The sequence below is a fragment of the Chrysochloris asiatica genome, unplaced genomic scaffold (assembly GCF_000296735.1).
Source record: "Chrysochloris asiatica unplaced genomic scaffold, ChrAsi1.0 scaffold00020, whole genome shotgun sequence".
In the NCBI taxonomy this organism is placed as follows: Eukaryota; Metazoa; Chordata; class Mammalia; order Afrosoricida; family Chrysochloridae; genus Chrysochloris; species Chrysochloris asiatica.
In genome coordinates this window covers 904,785-919,938 of record NW_006408538.1, presented here as the reverse complement: position 1 = coordinate 919,938, position 15,154 = coordinate 904,785, and the positions used below count along the sequence as shown (strand labels likewise).

Below are 15,154 nucleotides of genomic sequence, written 5' to 3'. Positions count from 1 at the left end.
TTTTAGAAATGAGTCCCTTGTCTGATATGTCATTGCAAAAGATTTTTTCCCATTCTGTGGGTTCCCTTTTTACTCTTCTGGTGAAGTCTTTTGATACAGCACAGTATTTTTAAATCAGAAGAAAAATATCCTTATTATGGTGATGTGAGCAATGGAGTCAATTCTGACTCAGTGACCCTGTACAGGGTTTCTGAGGCTGTAAATCCTTACAGGAGCACAAAGCCTCGTCTTTCTCCCGCAGAACAGCTGGTAGTTTCGAACTGCTGATCTTGAGGTTAGCAGCCTGACTCATAACCACTACACTACCAGAGCTCCTTATCCTTACTGTGGATTGATACAAAAAGTGAAAGGACCAATTTTAAAAGTAATTCATTTTAAATAGTTGTCAGACCTTTTAAAATGAGCAGTTCAAACTCACCAGCTGCTCCTCAGAAACCCTATACAGGTTCGCTACTAATCAGAACCGATTCAATGGCACTTAAAAACAACAATGTATTTTTCAATGAAACAATAGGTTTTCATCTCCTGGTATTTGCTCTTTGTGTCTGGCACACCTGTGACAAGAAGTTGAAACAATGCATTTTCTTATGTGTTGCAGAATGGATTGTCTCCGTTGCACATGGCCACACAAGGTGATCATCTAAACTGCGTCCAACTTCTCCTCCAGCATAATGTGCCTGTGGATGATGTCACCAATGACTACCTAACTGCCCTGCATGTGGCTGCCCACTGTGGCCACTACAAAGTTGCCAAGGTTCTCTTGGACAAGAAAGCTAACCCCAATGCCAAAGCCCTGGTGAGTGGCTCAGCCAACAAACACGTACATCCTAGACTGTGTTGATAAGAGCAGGCTGTGTCTGCATATGAAGGAATTACTTTTGAGTTGGTGAAAAGGCAAGATACTGTTTCAATGAAGTGTAACTTCTGTCAATTTTTAAAAATTTCTTCTGAGAAACCTACAATGCTTTGTATTACTGGTATGCTGATTGAAGTATAACATGAACAAGCATCACACTGCTTAGTATAAATGAAATACTAAGACAGCACAATTATAACAAGAGCAAAGCGGAGGTTGAGCTCAGCTTGCATAGGTAAAGTTAGAGTTATGTGAATTAAAAAGATTTCTGAAATCTAAAAACATGAGGCATAATGATCAAAATTATTTTTTTAAGCAAAAAAGGTCTAAGAATTTGTGAGTTGAAATTTCAGATTGTTAATCATGTAAATTAATGAAATAACTGCTTGTCATCCTTTTTCCTACAGATACAAATCAAAATGTAAATTTAGTTTCTACTCTTAATTCCTCAAATGATTTGTTCTTTTAACCCTAGCTTCACTATGCTTTGGATTTCTCATCAAAAACGTCTGCCGATAACCCATTTTATCACAGAATTACTATTTTTTTAAATAACTAAAGTACACGAGAACTTCTAGGAATAATAATTTCTTATATACAACTATTTGACACACAAAAAAATCATCCTGTTTTAGGATGAAAGAATAAGTAAATACTGATACATGTAGTTAAGCACACTCACCTATCAATTCTGGTTTTTTTCACCATCAAAATGAAGTTTGACTTTTACTACTACATCTGACTTCCTCCATGGCTCAGTCCCAAGCAACCTTTCACATCCAATCTCAGGGAATTGTTTGTTCCCTTCATTTAAAAATGTATCAATGGAGTCAGGCTGAATTACAGCAGATAGTGATTACAGTGTAATTCATAAAAGAACCTCTATTTTTAAGTACCTTTTCCTAGTAAAAGAACTATAAATGACAGCATAAAAAGAAATTGAGACAGAGGAGAAGGGCAGCAGTGTGCTTACCCTGAAGAGTCTGCCATTTGGCCAAATACAGTCAGAGCTGATAGATTTATCTATCACTGTGTTTTAGACATCCCATAACCTGAGTCCTGTGTATATTTCATGCATTTATGTGTATATTATATGCCTATCATTTAATAAGAAAATAAATTGCCAAGCATCAAAAGAAAAAGTCCCCAGATTGTAGATAAAACCATGAGTTCACTAGCAATTTTGACTTAGAGACAGCATCTAGTGACACATTTTTTGTATGGGGCTCTGCACATTTGCAGATGGTGCATTAAACCTGTCTGAATGGATTCAAGATGCCTCTGTGTTCTGCAGTCTCTGAAATTCAAATTCTAAAAGCTTTTGTCAGAGTAGCATTTCTAGAGCTGTTGATCTGTCCAGTTTATTGGAGAGCTCTTTGAATTCTGAGAAAGGAAAAGAAATTAACATTCATGACTCACTTTCCATCCAAGAAACAAAACGTCCTAAAACAGGCCATAAACTCTTTCTCTCTCACTTACCTCTAAGATTTTACAGCGTACAGAGATTGTAGCCAGTCATACTGAGATGAACTCTGACCAGGTAAAAGGTCTTGGGAACCTATATGGAAGTGCCTGCCGTGACATTAACCTGAGCTCTTAGAGTTGTCCTAGTTTTTTTATTGCTACTTATCATTGGCTGAAATATGTGCACAGTTCTTGTTATTATGTGCCGTGGAGTCGGTTCCGACCCATAGCGACCCTGTAGAGGGTTTCCAAGGCTGTAAATCTTTACAGGAGCAGAAAGCCTCATCTTTCTCCTGTGGAACAGCTGGTAGTTTTGAACTGCTCACCTTGCAGTTCACAGCCCGATTCGTAACAGCTACTCTACCAGAGCTCTTTAGCAACTATAAAACAGTACTACTTGATTGTATCCCTTCACCTTACTTTACCCTGGGAAAATAATCCAAGAAGATGGATTACGTGAAGAACAACATGACATCAAGAAAGAGTCATTAACAACTTTGATAAGCAGATAATACAACTTTGCTTGCTGGAAGAGATGAGGACTTAAAATTCTTACTGATGAAGATCAAATACTACAGTCTTCAGCATGGATTGCACCTCAGTGTAAAGAAAACAAAAACCTCAAAACTGGACCATTAAATAACATCATAAATGGAGAAAAGACTGAAGTTGTTGAGTTCATTTTGCTTGGATCCACAATCATTGCTGTTGGAAGCAGCAGTCAAATTAAACAACATATTGCATTAGGCAAATCTGTTGCAAAAGACCTCTCTAATGTGTTCAATAACAAAGATAACAATTTGAGGACTGAGGCACCTGACCCAAGGCATGAGAGTTTGAATCGCCTCATATGTATGTGAAAGTTGGGCAGTGAATAAAGAAGACTGCAGAAAAGTCAATGCATTTGAGTTAAGGTGTTGTTGAAGAATATTGCAAGTACCATGGACCGTCAGCTGGAAAAACAAATCTGTCTTGGAAGCACTGCCAGTGTGCTCCTTACAAGCCAGGATGGCAAGAAAATTTGTCTCTCATAATTTGGTCAGGATGGACCAGTACTTAGAGAAGGACATCATGCTTGGTAAAACGGAGGGACATTGAGAAAGAGGAAGACCACCAATGAGATGGATTGACAGCTTCAACAACAATGGGCATCAAACAAGATTTGTGAGAATGGCTGAGGCCCAGGCAGTGTTTAGTTCAGTTGTGCACAATAAGGTTTCTATGAGTTGGAACTGACTTGATTTGACAGCGCCTAACATCCATGACAACACACCTTGATTGGTAATTTGTCAAAAAGCAGATTATTTTATTACCTTAAATACTAAACCCAATGGTCTAAGTAAGTACCTACTCAAATTTTAGATTTTAAGGAAGTAAATTAAATGGAGAAACAGTTAAATTAAATGAAGAAGAAATGAAAATGTTCTACAAAATAGGCATTGATGATGTTTTAGCTATGAGGACAGATTTTGGGGTCCAGCTTTATTGTTTGTGCTAGAAATGAAATAGGGGAGAAAAAGTCAATTCCAAAATAAATAATGATCGTTTTGCCTTAACTACTAAGAGACTGAGACAAAAATGTACTGCCTGTTTGTGATTACCAGTGCACCATGAGCTCATAGTAGCAGCTCAACTACCTCTGCTTTCAGAAAAGAATCTTACATTCTGTTCAGTCCTCATTGGTCTGCTCTTTTCCAAGTCTTTATAGCATGTCATTTTAGCAAAAATATTTTACCATTGACAGTGGAATAGGATTTCAGTGGAATCTAGTCAAGCAAATATGTGCATCTGTCCCCTACAGAATGGCTTTACCCCTCTTCATATTGCCTGCAAGAAGAATCGAAATAAAGTAATGGAACTCCTTCTGAAACATGGTGCATCCATCCAAGCTGTAACCGAGGTAAGAGGAGTAGGATTTCTTTGTTTCCACAAGTGCTGAGAGTAGTTTCAGCAACCAAGGTCCCAGTGCCATCTCCAAGGACCAGTTAGTTTTACTTTAGGAGTTCTTTAGGAGTAGTGTGTCAGTGAGGGCCAATTCATAACTAGAAATAAACCAAAACATGTTTCATGCTTGAGGTGCCTTCATTGAAACCATAATTTGTATGAAATTCTATGGCACAGTGGTTCCTCAACAGGGATAATTTTGCCCTGCAGGGGACACTTGGCAATTTTTGGAGGAATTTTCAGTTGCCACAACTGAAAGGCACTTCTGGTATCTATCAGATAGAAGCCAGGGGTTCCTGCTAAAACATCTTACAAATGCACAGAAGAGACCCCTACACCAAATTCTGTTGAAAATACCAAAAGCATGAAAATATCCAGGCATAACATAACCTCTGTTTCTTAAGTGTGTATTGCTCTGTATTAAAACACATAATGAATGAAATTCAAAGGTTGCTGGAGTCAGTAAAGCCTAACTCTGAAGTTCATTCACATCAACAGGTTACTGCTCAGGAAAATTATCCTTCAGAATGAGTGCTGAGGCTTTCAACATAGCAAAGAGGCCTGGACCCTCCCGACTCATCTAGCACCCACCTCCTAACTCTACCCACTGACCCTGCTTCCTAGCACTTTAGACTTCTGTGATCGATAGAATCTAGCCATTAGTATTTTTCTAGACTGGACACCCTTTCATCTGTATCCCTATCTTTGTACCCTTCATGGATTCTGCTACCCACCACCACTGACTAATTCAGTACTGGTTCTGGGGTCACTTTCCTTTTCACCCTCCCTGGCCTGGATTAGATGTTCTTCTCAGGTACCAACATCACATCCTGTGGATTAATTAAAGAAGGCTTTTGACAGATGTTTACGTAAATGTGCAGAGCTGCTAAACAGTGGTAAGGTTCTCTTGCCAGCCATACGTTGTCTGAGAGCTTTGAGAACTAGTGCTGACCTACATGATGTGTTTGAATTCATGCTTTCTAACAACTCCCCCTGCTGATAGAAAAAGGTGCCAAATTTTAACAAAATTCTTTTTCCCTTACTTTACTCAATTTTTCTTATTTAACGTCTGGACAGGTAGAATTACTGTCCATCTGTCCTTTTTGCTTCATTTTACTGTATAAAATTTCATTTAAGTACTTTTTGATGCATCTCAATTCCTGTGCAAAAGTCACTCCCTTTAATCTCATTTTTAAAAACAGATTAGCTTTTTCAAGCCATGTGTTGTTGTTAGTTTGCTTACAAAATTATGATGTTCATATTGTAAGCTGAATTACATTTTGAGAAGTTAATCTTGGTATCATTTCATATAAAAAGCACACATAAATCACAAATAAAATGATTCACTTGACACTTTGATGACCTTTTTTATTTATCTACTCTTAAATATCACAGTCATGAACTCATTAGATATAAACTGCCTTGAAATAAATGAACTTACTTTCATTTATTAAATGAAAAAAATAACTAGATCTTGTGGGATGTTCATGTTTCTGTACAGGATTTGAAACAAACATAAAAATCATCTTGTGACCACTGTAATATTTGCCTTAATTACATTACTTTTACTTATAATACTTATCATTGTTAATTACATGATTGCATTTATTACTTTCATTTATTAGATGAATGACTTGTGCTGGGACCCCAGTTGTTTTACGTGTAATATAAATCACTTTATTCTGAGTACAATGCAGTCCTTTGTAAAAGTCCTGAGTAGGATCTGAAGTAAAAGTCAAATTCTTAAAAACGTGTTTGGATTCGCACACTTCCCGGTAACACATACAGATGAGGAAGATTTTATAGCAAAGAAAACAAACCCTAATGTCATTTCTTTCTAAATCTTTCACAAATCTTTGTAATATGTATGAAATAACCTCTTTTCTTCCCTGATGGGTATGGCGTTGTTACAGTTGTTTGCCACTCAGTTGATTCCTACTCGCTATAGTCCCATCCATGCTCAGTAGAGTTGGCCAGGAGTCGCTAGGAGTCAAACACAGCTATTGGTGCCCCCCAAGAACTTCATAGTGTCTTTCACAACCACAGGTCAACTTCAGGGAAATGGTGATTATACTTTGAGATACCTGCTTTATTGAATTTGTAATATAGTGGTAAATGATGTCTTCTGATCTGACCATTAAGCTAGTTATGTGAAGGTAGATAAATGGATGGTTGGATGGAAAAATTGCCACATGGATGAGTGAGTGAATGGACAGATGGAAAACAAATGGTAAAACACTTTTCATGAATAACCAATAAACCCACATTTCCCTCTTTTCCCTCCAGTCGGGCCTTACCCCTATCCATGTTGCTGCCTTCATGGGGCATGTAAATATCGTATCACAACTAATGCATCATGGAGCCTCACCAAACACAACCAATGTGGTAAGTGTCCTTTTAACAGAGAAAGTCCAGTTCTGGATCATTAAGAAACTGGAAAAGTTTTATCTGTTTTATTTTATCTACTTATTTTTATTATGTTTAAATTCTATTTTATTTAACTACTTAAAAGAACTGAGTTTGAGACTGTGGTTTCCGGTACCACTAAAGTAAGATCTATTTATTTCCCCCAGTCCAAAAAATTGTTAAACGTGTTGATGGTGTCCATTAACCTTACAGACACATCTCTAGTGGACAGTTAAAAAGGAAGCGTTTGTGAAGGGGAACTTTGTGAACTAGAAATAGTAAGAACTGCTGTGTGTTGAGGAGGTGGTTCAAAAGGTGTCATTGTTTAAATAAATGATTCCAAGTACCTTCCAAGTCATTTCTTTTTAATATACTTGACTTTGAAATACCAAACTCATGAAATGCTGAGTTTGTAGTTTATCAGACAGTGGTGTTTTCCCTCACTAAACATTGCTGTATAAGAACTATAAAACTGACTTCAAAGCACCAAGTAGTGATTTATCACCCTAGATATGCAGGTAGCTTTTGACAGTTGTACATGATTTTAAATTTAACACTGTAGTATTAGCATAATCTTTAGAGCATTCACTGGACTCATAAGCGCTAAAGATGTAAAATACTATAAGCAGAATTCAAAAGTGAAAAGGAAAGTCATAAGTTGTGATCATCACCCTGAAGGTGTTGTTGGGGATTATCGAGTAAGTTCTAATTCATAGTGACCCTATGTACAACAGAACAGAACACTGCCCAGTCCTGTGCCATCCTCACAACTTTTCGTATGTTTCAGGCCATTGTTTCAGTCACCATTGAGCCTTCTCTTTTTCACTGACCTTCTGACCTTGTGCATCACCAAACACAATGTCCTTTTCCAGGGATTAGTTCCTGCTGATAGCACATTCAAAGTATGTGGGACAAAGTCTCATCATCCTTCTTTCTAAGGGACCTTCTAGTTGTACTTCTTCCAACACAGATTTGATTGTTCTTCTGACAATCTATGGTCTATTTAATATTCTCCACCAACACCATAATTCAAAGGTATCAGTTCTTCAGTTCTTCTTGCTCATTGTCCAGCTTTCCAAGATATATGAAGTGATTGAAAACACCATGGCGTGAGTCAGGTGCACCTTAGTCTTCAAAGTGACCCAAGGGCAGGGATCCAGTAACGCAGCCATATCAGCTCTTCTGTAAAACGAGAAGTAGAAGAGAGCACCTCCGCTGAAATCATCTTTACTGTTACTAATCCTGTTAGAGTGTCTTCCTTCATGAAGAAGACAATGGATAAAATGCTGATAAACATTTTCAACAGGTTTCCAGTAAACACAATTACAAGTTTCATGTAACTATGCCTTCTTAAGTCCTTTCATAGAAATAGATGCCCTCAGAAGCAAAACTCAATCCATAAAACTAGGTGGTCACTGCTGGTATGAGGGAATATATATGATATTTGTTACTTCTCTTTACTTTTTCAGTCTACACATGTTTTCTGTTTTCATTAAAAATAAATAAACTAAAAATACTTGGAAATAAACCATATTTGGTTTATTGAAAAAAAAGGCAGAGGAAGGGGATGCTCAGTGGCAAAGGAAATGACCCTTTGGGATAATGCCCAGAAACTAGGGTACTGATGTGTGGAGATAAGTCAGAGATGCAAACCAGCTGCATTAAGCTGACTCTGGCCTTCAGGTATGCTTTTGTGACCCATGCAGCATTCTGTTTGGATTTTGTGGTCCACTTTTAAAACTTGGAAACTTTTTACTTTTACCTAAACTTCCACTTCTTTTTAACAATAAGAAGGTGTAGTATTATACTGCTGGCATTTCTGCATAACTGTATTGGCGGTCTACCACGGCCAGGTAGCAGCTGCCCCAATGGGAGGGAGCCTGGTGCTCGCCTTTTGAGCACTCCCCACTTGTCCTGTCTCACGTTCACCCTCCAGCCGGCTTGACCCATGTGCATTCCTCTTGTCTCCCAATGAATCATGCTGTAGATTTCTGATTCTTTGGTGACAAGTATACCTTGAGTTACACCCAAATCTTCACCTTCATGGATCAGTCTCAGGTGAAATATTTATGTATCTGATTTCCTATCCTTTCGGTATGAGTACCTTGGAGCTCTTTTTTATTAAAAAAAATAATAATAATCCAAGTAAAATAATGCCACTTTGGAGCTACAGTTAATATCCTCTGGCTTCTGTTCTCCAGAGAGGAGAAACGGCATTGCATATGGCAGCTCGATCGGGCCAAGCTGAAGTTGTGCGGTATCTGGTACAAGACGGAGCACAAGTAGAAGCTAAAGCTAAGGTATGTGTAACACATGAAAACAGTTGCTATTTAGGGAGGAGGGACATTTTCTCTTTTTCAAACTTATTATTGTATTGAGTAAAAGTTTACAGAGCAGCAGATCATCAGTTTTACATTCAACAAATCCTACACTTGGTTTCATCTTGATTGCAATCCCTCAATGTAACGGTATTTATCCCATTTCCTCCATGTGTTTCTTGTTTCCATTCCTCCTTCTTTCCCATGCATCTTAATTTAGTCCTTAGGTTAGGTAAATGCTCACCTTTTGATGTCAAATGGTTGCCCATTCTATGGTGTGCGTATGTTGTTGTCCCTCTACATACCTATATGTTGCTTCTCTGACAGTTGAGCCGTGGAGGCGAGTTTAGTTCCATACTTGAAGGGTGGCCAAGGGCCATAGTCTCAGAGTTCCATTAATCTCTGTCCAACCAATAAGCTTCATCTTTTTAATGATTATGAGTTTTGTTCCACGTTTTATCCCACTCCATCTAGGACCTTCTAAAGTTATCCCTTTCCGTGCAGTTGGTAGTGCTACAGACACCATGTAGTTCTTTTGGTCTCAGGGTGTGTAGACTGATGATCGCATGGTCCATTAATCCATTGGACTAGTTGTTTCCAAGTGTTTTTCATTTTCATCACTGTTTTCTCTACTGTGCCAGGAGAGACCAATAGTTGCACCTTACATGGTCGCCTATGAGCTTTTTAAGATCCCAGTTGCTACTCACCAACATAAAATGTAGAATATTCTCTTGCTATGCCAGTTGATAATGGTGTTATGGAGGGGGTTTGATTCTTGATTTTAATAAAGCCTTTAAACATATACATGTTCTTTTTACAGAATACTTTCTTAAAGGAGTGAATAAACTCCAATGACTAAAGCTTCTGCCAATGTAAAATTTTGCAGAAGTCCTTCCCTTCATATTGTTCATTCAATTATTCAACAAAATTAAAAAAGAACTTTGAGCTACAAATTGTTCTTGGCGCATTGTTGATCCCTTATACTCAGGAGAAACCTAGGTCTCTTCACTGTTGGGAGAATAGCTTGTCCACAAAGCTCCTAAACAATGAAATGCTTTAGAGAGGCTGCGCTCTATCTAGTGTGGATTGCATGAAACTATATATTTTTGAGGGTCATTGGTTACATATGAAGCATTGTGTGTAGGGAATGATTTTCTCCCGCTAGCTGAAATTGAGAATGGGATTTTTAATGATCATTTATCAGAGAGGCAGTATAGGGAATAATGGCTCAGAGACATCGCTTCAGCCAGATTACATGGGTTTGAATCTCAGTCTGCCATTTACTAGTTGTTTAATAATGAGAACATTAATATCATTGTGTCATGTTGCCTTATGTAGTTTCTTCATCAAGAAAATAGGGATAATGATAGTTATAATTCACAAGGTTGATGTGAGGATTAATGAGTTAGTAAAGATCAAGTACTTAAAACTGAGACTTGGTTATTTTAGGTGCTTGGTAGATGTAAGTTCCTGCTGTTACTGGTGGTGGTGGTGGAGATAAATGAGATTGTTCTTTGTCATTTATCTTTTTATGATTTCAGTACATCTCTTCTCTCTTGTGACACCTCCCCTAACTTTTCTCTTATGTTTCCTACTGGTTGTATTGATTTGGTTCCTTGCTTTGCCCTTGAGCCCCATCCTGCTACCTTTGCAGAGCAGTGTCCTGTGCTCTAGCCTTATCCTCACCCTCTCCTTCTTAGCAGATTTACCTAAATTGTGCCATACTTTGGTAGAATATTTCTTTCTTGAGAGTCACCACTAACCCATAGGACATCTTTAGGAAAAGATGCCCCACCCATTTGGGGATAAAGCCCTAAGGGTACAGGACTCGGTGTGTACCTCATGATTTTTAATATGATCCCCATATACACTGTAGGCTGCTGTTATTTTGTCTCATAGCAACCCTGTGTACGGTTTCCAAGGAGCAGCTGGTGAGCGTGAACCACTGACCTTGAGGTTCAAACTGTCCTTACAGTCCAATCCCATTCATGGTTCTCATACAAGCGGGTAACACCAAGAATATTTAAAGGGCTTGGACCCACCATGTCCACCTTTCTTAACCTTAAAGAACAGTCTAAGTGAGATTCTTCTTAGCATTGAGTGGAAGGGTTGATTAGAGCTTTTGCTCCCAAGCTGCTAAAGTTCTCTGGCTCTTTACCATGGCACCGTGTGTTATCAACCCATTTGCTTTGTGCTTCTCCCTTACCTTTTAGGATGACCAAACCCCACTCCACATTTCAGCCAGACTGGGGAAGGCAGATATAGTACAACAGCTGTTACAGCAAGGAGCATCTCCAAATGCAGCCACAACTTCTGGGTACACTCCGCTTCATCTTGCAGCCCGAGAGGGGCATGAAGACGTAGCCTCCTTCCTCTTGGATCATGGCGCATCTCTATCTATTACAACAAAGGTATGCAAACGAATCTGAGAATCCTGTTGTATCTCCCAATATACATTCTTTCGGCAACTCCCAGCATAGTAATAGGTATACTACTGTACTTGGGGTCCCAGTGATTAACATTGCATAGTCCTGAGGCGAGGGAGGATAGTTGTTTATATTTTATGGATTTTTTGGGGACTTGAGAATTTCAGTATATTATCTTCTAATGAAACCTTCTTGACATCTAGAAGCTGAGGTTTTTTTCAACATATGTGATAGACTAAAATGGTGGTTTAGTAACAGTTACAGATTTATCTTGCTGATGCCAAGTATATGAGTCCTATTATATTCAGTTGGTAGGTACTTTTATAATCAGGTGGTAAATTTTTCCATAGGTTGGTTTTGTTTATTGTTGTGTTATTTTGTCCTCTTTATTTATTTAATCTTAACGCTTAACTGTAATTTTTGCTTCACTTTTTAGATGCTTTATAGTAATATCCTACCATGCAGTTACTCTGCATGTGTGGAATTCAAGCTTTGGGGTTTCTTATGATAAAAATAAAGCCTAACAAGTGTGTCAACAAGATGATTGGTTTATGACATGTCTTAGGAATTCAGAAAATGGTATTGTACTGTCTCATTAGATGAAGGTAAAAAGTATTCATGTATTATCAATGAAGAAGATAATTACAAGTGCCTCAAAATATATCTGGATAAATTGTGATTACCTCAGATTTCACCTCCTGTGATTCTTTAGGCTCCTCCTGAGATTTCCTTAGGCTCTTCAGTGTAGCTTAGAGACAGTTTTTTAAATGTTGTGTTCTTTTCTTAACATGTGAGACAAAATAATGGAATGGATTTGGGGTGCCCCAGATCTTGTACCTATTGGTTCTGTTTTGCTGTAGTCAGGTGAGGCTGTGTGTTGATGACTGATGACATTTCGGTCTCTGATGTGTGCTTGGGACTCTCTCTAATAACTCCTGCTGACTGACTATTCCCAGGCGCATGTCATGGGTGGAGAGAGGGACAGCAGCTACTCAACTCTCAGTGTATAATGCTCCCATGTGTATTGGGCTTGAGCCATATGTTGTTATGTTCACCTATGGTGATACACATGAAAGACATTCTGCCTCCCACTCCTGAAGACTAGAGCTTGCATAAGATACATGGGAACATATTGAAAGGTGATAATTAAGTGTACAACCTGCTGATGCTAGATTCTAGGAGGTTTAGACTTAAATTTCTCAAACATTCCTTTCTAGAGGCTATCCAAATTGAGCCTGGGACCCTATAGCCAACTCTTCCCACAATTTGAAATGAATGATCCTGAAATGAACCCTCAGTCTAACCACCCAGCCTCTTCTTGGTCAAGTGTCTGGGATGTTCCAGAATTAATGGCATGTTGTGACTTGGTCAGCAGAAAAAGGAAGATTAGAGATCCTGAATTGTCCTGCGCATCCCTCTTGAACAGGCGGTACAACTGTGCATCTGCCTACCAGTTTTGATTCTTAAGTCCAGACTTATCTGTCCTTCATCATTGGAATGCTTCTTCAGTTCCGTAAAAGTAATGTTCTTATGCCCTTTCTATTATTTATTGTTTTTTTTTTTTTTTTTTTCCAGAAGGGATTTACTCCCCTTCATGTGGCAGCAAAATATGGGAAACTTGAAGTAGCCAATCTCCTGCTCCAGAAAAGTGCATCTCCTGATGCTGCTGGGAAGGTATGAGATCATTGTCCACACTGTAACAGGCCACTTCCATGATAGCCAAACAAGCACCTGCTAAGATTCACCAACCACCTCTCAAATGAGCATTAAGCCATATTTAAATCACACTTGAATGAAAACTACTTGGAGATGGTTGGAAGTTGGGATACAAGTATTCTGAACTGTGATGTGTATTATGCTGTGTTGCATCCAATCTAATCCACTTTCTTAAATCAAGACTTCTGATGTTCAGGCCCTTGTGACACTGCTTGTTTCTGCACGTGTTTTCAGAGCGGGCTAACTCCACTGCATGTAGCTACACACTACGATAATCAGAAAGTGGCCCTTCTGCTTTTGGACCAAGGAGCCTCACCTCATGCGGCTGCAAAGGTACCTATAATTCAACAGCGTGAGGAGACTGATGGGCTGTGCCTAGCAGTCTCCGTGTCTCCATCTAGTTTTCCACTATCTGCAATGTTCTTCTAGCTTAAGTGCCATTTAAAATCTCAGAAATATAAGCTCCTTAGGAAACTTTGCCTTCAGCTACTTAGCCAACTAGTGTGGTTGATGCTCAATAAGTATTTACTTGGTAATTGATTTTTCTTGAAAATACGGGACATCCTGGAGCCTGGGGAAGGGAAGAAGTTGGAGAATGCTTTAGCCAGATTAAAAACATGAACACCGCCTGAGGGAGTAAAAATGTTCTGATTCTTCAAAGTAATAAAATGTGTATTACGGTTTCATGACCATAAAATATAGCCTCCACATTGTTTATTGGTGTTTCTTCGAATAGGTTGAGAGGTTTTGTGTATGTATTTTGGTTTTTACTAAGGAGAATCTTTATTATTGTTTGGACATTTTTGACCATTAGACAACCTAGATTACTCAGAAAACAGATGACTGTAGTATGTAGGCAGCATTTTTATTACATTGGTATTCTGATCTGACAGTCATAAGAAACTGTTTATTTAAAGACAGGTTTTAACAAGTTCTCTATTAATGCTTCGTAGGAGGTCATTGTCAGAATACTGGAATGAATGGAACCAAGGTTAAAAGGTTATCACCTTGTTTTATTAAATACTATTGGTAGAAGGATCTTTTGGCATTCTTAATGCTTCTTCCATGTTTTTTTTTTTAACTATTCCATTCTTAGGGCAGCTTCAATCCTCTTCTTTAAACTTTTTATTAAGCTCAAATGTCTTATATACAGATCGGTGGACTTGGGAACCTCTAGGTTACATTAGATTCTTAAAGAGATAAGATTTTCAGGTTTCAGTTTTGTGGTTAGTAGTCCAGTGCTTAAAATATTTGCTGATGAAGATCAGTGACCACAGTCTTTGGTATGGATTGCACCTCAGTGTATAGAAAATAAAAATCTTTACCACTGGCCCAGTAAACAACATCCAAATAAATGGAGAAAAGATTGAAGTTGTCAAAGGTTTATTTTTCTCGATCAGCTATCAATGCTCATGGAAGCAGCTGTCAAGAAATTAAATGATATAATGCATTAGATAAATCTGCATCAGACCTCTTTAAAGTGTTAGAGAACAAAGATGTCAATGTGAGGACGAAGGTGCACCTGACCCAAGTAATGGTATATGCATACAAAAGTTGGACAGTGAATACAGAAGACCACTGAAGAATTGATGCATTTGATCTTTGATGTTGGAGTAGACTATTAAAAGTATCATGGACAACCGAAAGAACAAACAAATGTGTGTTGGAAGCAGTACAGCCAGAATGCTCCTTAGAAGCTAGGATGGTGAGACCTTATCTCATGTACTTAAGGCATTTCATCAAGAGTGGCCAGTCCTGGCTTACAAGCTTTCAAGAGGGAACCTAGATCCAGAAGGTACAAAGGAAGGTAGAATCTCCACTGAGTGGTGTCCAGTTTGTCTGGGTAGGGCTAATGAATGGAGATGGGGATAGAACTCTTTTGGTATAATAGTGAATAATTGTTATCAGGATTGACTGTGAGAGTTGGAAATGTAAAGGTAGTTGTTTTGTAGCAAAAGGAGAGGAGAGGTTGACTTTGCAATCCAGGAGCGGAGGTCCCTGGGACCATCAAGGGAGAAGAGTGG

At 38.5% G+C, this 15,154-nt stretch overlaps 1 protein-coding gene across 1 annotated transcript in view; it reads left to right on the top strand.

The window, feature by feature from the left end:
• The window catches only part of ANK3 (ankyrin 3, node of Ranvier (ankyrin G)), a 393,472-nt gene that overhangs the window by 217,894 nt on the left and 160,424 nt on the right, over positions 1-15,154 (top strand). Inside the window, exons 10-16 of the mRNA XM_006837454.1 lie at positions 599-796; positions 4,122-4,220; positions 6,551-6,649; positions 8,872-8,970; positions 11,202-11,399; positions 12,990-13,088; positions 13,365-13,463. Coding sequence (XP_006837517.1) covers positions 599-796; positions 4,122-4,220; positions 6,551-6,649; positions 8,872-8,970; positions 11,202-11,399; positions 12,990-13,088; positions 13,365-13,463 — 891 coding nt within the window. The remainder of the gene's footprint in view (positions 1-598; positions 797-4,121; positions 4,221-6,550; positions 6,650-8,871; positions 8,971-11,201; positions 11,400-12,989; positions 13,089-13,364; positions 13,464-15,154) is intronic.